Below are 8268 nucleotides of genomic sequence, written 5' to 3' on the forward strand. Positions count from 1 at the left end.
ATATTCCTGAATTACTTGTGTTCCCCAGGAAGCAGCAATCCCAATTTCCCTCCCCCCTGCCAGGAGGAGCCCCGGGGGCAGGGCTGTCCCACCTGAGGGCGCAGGTGACGCGGTCGGGCCGCAGGGCCCTGAGGATGCACAGGCGCTGCAGGGATGACTTGTTCTTCCACTCCTGGGGGAACTTCTCCCTCTCGGGACACTCAGACTCAATGAATTTCCTCCACCTTTTCGCAGAGCCTTCGATATCCCGATCCAGGTTTCTGAATTCCTCCATGGATGAGAGAGCCTGGAAGAAACCAAGGGAGGTCAAGAAGAACAATCCTACTTGCCTCTGAATTGCTTTTCTAACATTATGGACTGCTCATATCTTGCTCCACCGAAAGGGTCAAAGCTGGACTCTGGGAAGCACAACCAGAAACCCACCAGGACCTCAGAATCACAGAATATGCTGAGTGGGAAGGAACCCATGAAGAGCTTCAAGCACAACTCTTAGCCTTTCACAGGACTATCCTCAAGAGTCTGTGCCTGAGACCAGACTTTGTCCATTCTCCTTCTCCAGACTCTATGGTCAGCACATGATCACAGCACCAGGAATAAACACAGCCCATTTGCAAGGCCACAGGGCAAGGAGGACCGAGGGCTTTCTCATTCTTGTAGAAGGCTTTCTCTCCAGGCTGCCCTCAGAACATCAGCTCTAGAGTCATGCAGCACCTAACAAAGCCTTGCCTGGTGCCCTCCCCCACATCTCTGCAGTGCCCCTCCCCGACCAGGGGAGCCACACACATCATCCAGGCCCTGCCTGGCACCACAGACATGGGTGCTTGGAAAGGACAGCACAGGAAAGGAGGACACATTTTCGCATCAACCACCACGTAGCACTCCATTTCCCAAAGAGCAAATAAAGCTCCTCTTCTGTTTGGAAACCAGATCTGAAGAATCTCAGCTGACAAGCACTTCTGAGTGCCTTTTATCCCAGAAATCCCTGATTTATATGGGAGCTGGAAATTTAGAGCCTGCGTCTGACAGGAGAGCACATTGTTGACATTCCTGTGAGCTGCACATCCACAGTCTCCTCATTGCTTCCACAGAAACAAGGAGAATTGTGCAGCAAAATCCATAAGAGTTGATGGAAAAATGTGCTTTGGTATCCAGGGTGCTCAGTATCCAAAGCTAAACACACTCAAACATGCCAAGCTCACCAAAACCTTTTCTTTAAAGGATTTCACAGTTGGAATAATAATTGTCTTCATAAAATCACAGAATGATTTGGAAGTGACCCTCAAGTGCATCCCACTCCAACTCCCTGCCATGGGTTGGGTCATCTCTATCCAGTTGTTTTTCTCTCCCTGTTCCCCATGCACATCCCTCTCTCTCTGCACAGTCTGGTGCACACAGGCTGTGAAACCAAGGCACTGAGCTTTCCCCACACAGCCCTGGTGACCACGGGGCCAGGAACCCCAACAAATACAGTGAAACCAAATCCTCAGGTTTATATTTGCCAAACTCACACAACAATTAACTTACTTGGTGCTACGAGTCTGCAGCAGAAACAGGCAGCTGAAGAATGCCCCCAAAAACCAACTGAGCAAGGCAGTCAATAAATTATAATGACAATGAAAATCAGTTAGTTAGATTTTGTAGTTAGAAAGTGACAACTATAAATGTTATGCAGAGAAGTAAAGTATCCAAATTCTCCCTCATACGAGTGGTGGCAGAACACATTGCACAGCTCAGAAGGCTCTTCCGGATTTCAAGTGAAATTTTCACTGAAACAAACATCTTCAGAGTGTTTTGCATAATCTGAAGCTGTGAGTGGTTGAACATAAAGGGGAAAAGACAAGTGAAGGATAAAAGACAGTGACTGAGCTGTTTTGTACAGGAACAGAAGGGCACAGTCAGAGAGAAGCAGAAGCTTCTGGATGGGCAGCAGTGTCCCACACCCCCAGGGCTCCAGCTCACAGCCCATACAGCCTCAGGTGAGAGATCCTGGAAAAATGCTGGTGTCATACCCTGCTCAGATCAACTGAACACCCACAGCCTTCCACAGGGCTCTGAAAGGCACCCAAGGGCCCTGGCAGAGGTGTGAGAGATGGCCTTGGATACACTGCTCTTGCTAAGCAGGCAGAACACACTGAAAGCCACCCTGCTTTAAAAAAAACCTGCTTTTCCTCTGGAAAAGGCTTCCCAGTGAGAACACAAGAGCACTGTAAAATTTGATCTTTCTAAAAGACTGAATTTAGTCCCAGAGAGTGCAGAGAGAGAAGGAAGAAGTCAGAAAAAGGGGCTTCTGATAACAAATGAGTTCACGTTTTTAGCAGTGGAAATCATAGAATCACAAAATGGTTTGGGTTGGAAGGGACCTTAAAGATCATCTTGTTCCAATCCCCTGCCAGAGACACTTTCTACTAGCCCAGGTTGCTCCAAGCCCCATCCAACCTGGCCTTGGACACTTCCAGGGATGGGGCAGCCACAGCTTCTCTGGGCAACCTGTTCCCAGGTAGAGTGTCTGTAGACAAAGAGGTTGCAGAGCTGCTCCCAGTGGGTGCCACGACCCAGGACATTTGCTGTATTTACACTCACAGCACCACCAGCAATGGGTGGAAGAAATCTCAGGAGGGGTCCAGGCCACACTTGTGCTCAGGCTGGGCCTGTGGCCAGTGACAGAGAGAGGGCCAGCCATGGCTTTATCTACCAGAATGCTGCCCTCCAAGATAAAGCCCCTCTGGGTGCTCTGCTCTGGACCTGCACTGTCCTTACAGTGAAGAAGAGAATTTATCTTTTCATACGTTCAAGCAGAACCTTCCAACCTGCAGTTTGTGGTGGCTGACACCACTTTTACCATTAAACCACATCCTCAAGTGCCACATCCACTTCCAGGGATGGTGACTCCACCACCTCCCTGGGCAGCCTGTTCCAGGGCTTGATAACCCTCTAGTTGATTTTTCCCCCCCTAATATCCAATCTAAACTTTCCCTGGTGCAACTCTTGTCCTGTCACTTATTACCTGGGAGAAGAGACTGACCCCCACCAGGCTACGAGCATTATTGCATTGCCCAGAACATGGAGAGTTTGGCTCTGTCCTCTCAGAGTTGGACAAACCTCCCCACCTTTCCTCACTCTGGTGCTCCAGGGCTGGAATCAAGAGCTCTGGGCAGAGAAGAACTTGTAGGTACCACTAAAAATACTTCTGCAACAGAGTGTTTGCGGTGCCACGGCTCAGACTGACTCAGCCTGGCACTGCCCATTCCCATGCCAAGCTCCCAGACAACTGAGAGTGTCATGAGGAAGAGTGTGGGAAGAGCAGTGATTCAACAGCTGTTTTTTCCAAGTGTGGATCAGCACTAACATGGAGAGATGTCAGATGGACTTGCTCCAAATCCAGTGCCTTACCCTGCTTTCTGTGAAAAAACAAAAAACCAGAGCACAGCACAGGAGAAACTGAAATTCCCAGGGATGATGGAATATTCTGATCTGCCAAACCCTGGTCCTTGCAGCAATAAATGTACTTGATGCACCTCTCAGAGCTGAGCACAACACAATGGCAAATGTTGAATTCAGTGGATTCTCAGTGCAGTGCTTATATAAAACATCACTGTCGACTTTTGACGTGATTCACTTAAAATATCTCTTCAGAACTTTGGCTGCTGCTGCTTCGAGAAGTCTCTTGGTTGATGTTAACAAGGGAGACTCTGAAAAATTGCTTTTTTCTTACCAAATGACAGACATGTAATCAGGGATGATAGTCTCTCTCTCTCTCTCCCCGAACAACGTTGCAAAATCAAGAAAGCTCTAATTGCGAGTAAAAAGTCTGTATTATATAAATTAATACTAAAATTTTCATTAGTCAACAATTTTAATTGCATTTATTAAGAGTGATGGTATTAATAAGAGATGCTGCTATTTAAAAGCCAGTGGAGTGAAAGCTATCTCAATCTGTGAATATTAATTGCTTTTCAATACCTCTGCTGGGAATTTTTCCAGGAAACTTAGTCCAACACTGACACATCACTGTTTCCAAGCAGGAATGGCACGTCAGGGCAGCAGATGGGAACCCACACCAACCTGTGCAGTGTGGCTATTTTTGTCCACATAATGAGCAGCACATTTGTCACTTAGAGTTGTCATGGAAATTGAGAGAGACAAAAAACGTGGGACAAAACAAAACATGATCCAAATGGCTGGAGGACTCCAAGTCCTGCCTTTGCAACCCACTCCATGATCATCTCTGATGGCTGGAAAAAGGAGGGGCTTGAGTTTATATCTCAACATGACACTTTGCCAGCAAAACAGGGCTCCTCACACCCCCAGGGCAAGGAGCATTGTTTTCACAGAGAAAATGGGTTTTCATTCACTGAATCACAGACAAGTTGCTTTGTCACTTCGGGTTTCTTTGACAGTTTCTCTCTGTCAGAAGCAGTTAATGTGGAGCTGGGGTGGCAGCAGCTCTGTGGGTTCACACCTTCACACATGCAAAGTTCTCTCCTTCCCCCACAGCTGGAGGGAACACGACACTGGCTTCGGGACAGGAATCCTGGTTCCCATCACACAGCAACACAGGAGGGTCCCTGACACACAGCCCTGAGTCAGGGAACAGCCCCAGGGGACAGGGATCTTTGGAAAGACACCTGGGGGGGACAGGGAGGAGATGAAACCCTCAGAACCCAGGGCATGGGCTGAGTCTTTTGAGAAAAGAACAGCTCCAAGGTTGCTACTCCACACAAGATATTGCCTTAAAGCACAATAAGCTTTTGTAAATTTATTGGAAAAAAACACTTGCTCTTATCACTGAAGGGAACTGTTCTAAGGACACCATCTGATTGAACTGGTCTCAAGTTTAGGCGTTGCTTCGTAACTTCCTAAAAAATCCAAATAAATAAATATGTTATTTCCATATCTTCTTCCCTTTGGCTCTAAAGGAATTTATTAAAAAAAAAAAAAAAAAAAAAAAAAAAAAAAAAAAAAAAAAAAAAAAAAAAAAAAAAAAAAAAGATTGCCTTGTATTTTACAATATATCCATAGCTCAAACAATCTGCCCCAGAGCCACAGGATGGGAGAACAGCTCTGGGGCAAGGCAGGAAAAAAATCACTTCATTACTGTGCTCTGAACTGACACAAAGAGCATGGAAAATAATCCAGAGCGAGCAAAGCCAGTGCTGCCAGAACACTCCTAACACTAACTTACTTCCCCAGCAGCCATAAGACTGGTTTTTAAAAGACATAATGAAATCAAAATAAAGGAATGTGAGGGGGTTTGTAAAAGCCATCCTTAATTTTGAGGCCTCAGGTTATACCTGGTCTGTATTTTCAGTCTTGGTCCCTTGCATATCTTGCTTTTCTTTAAAAAAATTACCCCTTTACTTAAAAAAAATGAGGTTCATATGGAACACACTGAACATCAAACATCACCCTGTAAAAATCACACAACTTGACAACACTGGAAAAAAATTATATTTAATATTCTCACAGTTTTAATAATCTGCGAGATCAGTAAATCCTGACAATTACTCACTATTTCATTTGCACGGTGAAGGAGCTGTGGTTTTGTGGGCTGTGTTACACGGTTTATAAGCAGAGCAGAAGCCACAAATGAGAAGTTCACGGTGCTCTGGGCAACTGCCCCTGAGATCAACTGACTCTGAGATCAAACTGCCCCTGAGATCAACTGCCCCTGAGATCAACTGACTCTGAGATCAACTGCCCCTGAGATCAACTGACTCTGAGATCAACTGCCCCTGAGATCAACTGACTCTGAGATCAACTGCCCCTGAGATCAACTGACTCTGAGATCAACTGCCCCTGAGATCAACTGCCCCTGAGATCAACTGCCCCTGATCTTCTTCTGGAAGAGCATTGACACCTTCCCCAAGGGTTCCTGTGGGCAGGGGTGGCCCCAGCAGCCACAGGCACCTCATGGGGGTTTGAGGCAGGATGTTCTACCCCATAAGACCTAAAATGCAGACAGAGAATGCAAACAATGCCAGCTCTCTGTGCAGAGATACTGGCAGTGCCAGGGTGAGGGAGTTGATGCTAAACTGTGCTAAAACCAGCCTGGTTCACCAAATTATGAACACCCCTCTGCTTTCAGAAGCAGGATGTGACAGATAAGCTGGGAGCTGGCCTGGAAATGTCTGACTAGCAGTCAATCACTTCATACTATAAAATTCCAGTCCCCTTTCATCCAGACAGATTCTTCTGCCATAACCCTTCTTGGGGTCTGTGTGTGGAGATTCCTCCCTTGGCTGGGGGTGCCCTACAGGGTTCGCTCCTGGAGGTTGAAAGAAAGAGATCTCCCCAAGAGAGTTGGTCTGGGTGAGTTACATCAATCTCCAATTAATAATTATTTCTTTTTGCCAGCTTTAATATAATTGCTTCAATAATCATGGAATCACAGAATCACAGAATCAACCATGTTGGAAAAGACCTCTGAGACCATCAAGTCCAACACTTGATCCAACCCTGCTGTGGTTCCCAGCACATGGCACTGATGCCACATCCAGTCTCATTTAAACACCTCCAGGGACGGTGACTCCACTCCCTCCCTGGGCAGCCCATTCCAACGGCTGATCACTCTCTCTGGGAAGAATTTTTTCATAATATACAACCTAAACTTCCCCTGCCAGAGCTTAAGACCATGTCTTGTCCTACTATCAGTTGCCTGGGAGAAGAGACCAACCCCCACCTGGCTACAACCTCCCGTCAGGGAGTTGCAGAGAGTGATGAGGTCTCTCCCCTGAGCCTCCTCTTCTCCAGCCTAAACAACCCCAGCTCCCTCAGCCTCTCCTCACAGCACTTGTGCTCCAGACCTTTCCCCAGCCTCATTGCTCTCCTCTGTCCCTGCTCCAGCCCCTCCATGTCCTTCCTGACCTGAGGGCCCAGAGCTGGACACAGCACTCCTGGGGTGGCCTCCCCAGCACTGAGTGCAGGCCAAGAATCCCTTCCCTGCTCCTGCTGCCACACCATTCCTGAGCCAGGCCAGGATCCCTTGGCCCTCTTGGCCCCCTGGGCACACTCTGGCTCATGTTCAGCTCCTGTCCCTCCACACTCCCAGGTCCCTTTCTGCCTGGCTGCTCTCCAGCCACTCTGTGCCCAGCCTGTAGCGCTGCAGGGGGTTGTTGTGGCCAAAGAGCAGGACCTGCACTTGGCCTTGTTGAACTTCATCCCATTGGAGTCAGCCCATCTCTCCAGTCTATCCAGATCCCTCTGCAGAGCCCTCCTGCCTTCCGGCAGGTCGACACTCCCTCCCAACTTGGTGTTCCTGCAAATTTGCTGATGATGGACTCAATCCCCTCATCTAAATCATCGATAAAGATGTTAAACAGGACTGGTCCCAGCACTGATCCCTGGGGGACACCACTGGTGACTGGATCCCAGCTGGATGCAGCCCCGTTCACCAGCACTCTCTGGGCCCTCCAGCCAGTTCCTGACCCAGCACAGAGTGCCCTGTCCAAGCCATGGGCTGCAGCTTTTCCAGGAGTGTGCTGTGGGAGAGGTGTCCAAGGCTTAGCTGAAGTCCAGACAGACACATCCCCAGCCTGCCCCTCATCCACCAGGTGGGTCACCTGATTTTAAAAGGAGATCAGGTTGGTCAGACAGGACCTGCCCCTCCTAAAACCGTGCTGGCTGGGTCTGAGCCCTTGTCCATCCTGTAGCTGTTGTGAGATTGCAAACACTTTAATGTAGTGCACTGTCCTATCTTACACTACTCTACTGGTAGTTTTAACTTTTATATTGTGCAATAAATAATTCTGATTAAGATCTTTTGTCTGATCATTTGTAATGATGATTCATTTTATATCGATATTCTCAGCTTGCCATCATTAAAGCCTGTGGGAAAAAGTGATTAAATAAAACTAAACTGTTGACAAAATCTGGGGCTCTGATTGAACCCAGGCACCCCCAGGCTCCTCTCTGAGAAGGAGTTTAGGGGATCCTTTCTGCACCTCATGACTCAACTTTGTCTTAAGGCCCCCACTCCCTCCCAGCTTTTGAAAGGCCAGGCCTTTAGGCAAAGGACAGCTGGAAGGGAATCATTCCCAGATATCAGGTGAGGTTTGCAGCAAAGATGCCCAGGTTCACCTGAGTGTCACAATCCCAGCAACAGGATCACATTCCAAGTCTAGAATCTGAAATGAGGTTGTTGCCAGGTGGAGTTGGGCTCTGCTCCCAGGAACCAGCAGCAGGACAAGAGGGCACAGCCTTGAGCTGCCCCAGGGCAGGTTTAGGTTGGACATTGGGAAGTTCTTGCCAGAGAGAGGGATCAGACACTGG

General features: G+C 48.0%; 1 protein-coding gene across 2 annotated transcripts in view; it reads right to left on the bottom strand.

The window, feature by feature from the left end:
• The window catches only part of LOC114066801 (dynein heavy chain 9, axonemal-like), an 82491-nt gene that overhangs the window by 47922 nt on the left and 26301 nt on the right, over positions 1 to 8268 (bottom strand). For both annotated transcript variants that reach the window (XM_027901783.1, XM_027901784.1), the window contains one exon: positions 93 to 286. In XM_027901783.1, the coding sequence (XP_027757584.1) occupies positions 93 to 286 (194 nt within the window). The remainder of the gene's footprint in view (positions 1 to 92; positions 287 to 8268) is intronic.

This window comes from Empidonax traillii, unplaced genomic scaffold, assembly GCF_003031625.1.
Source record: "Empidonax traillii isolate 1590-97213 ecotype Southwest subspecies unplaced genomic scaffold, ASM303162v1 scaffold813:size283722, whole genome shotgun sequence".
NCBI classification, from domain to species: domain Eukaryota; kingdom Metazoa; phylum Chordata; class Aves; order Passeriformes; family Tyrannidae; genus Empidonax; species Empidonax traillii.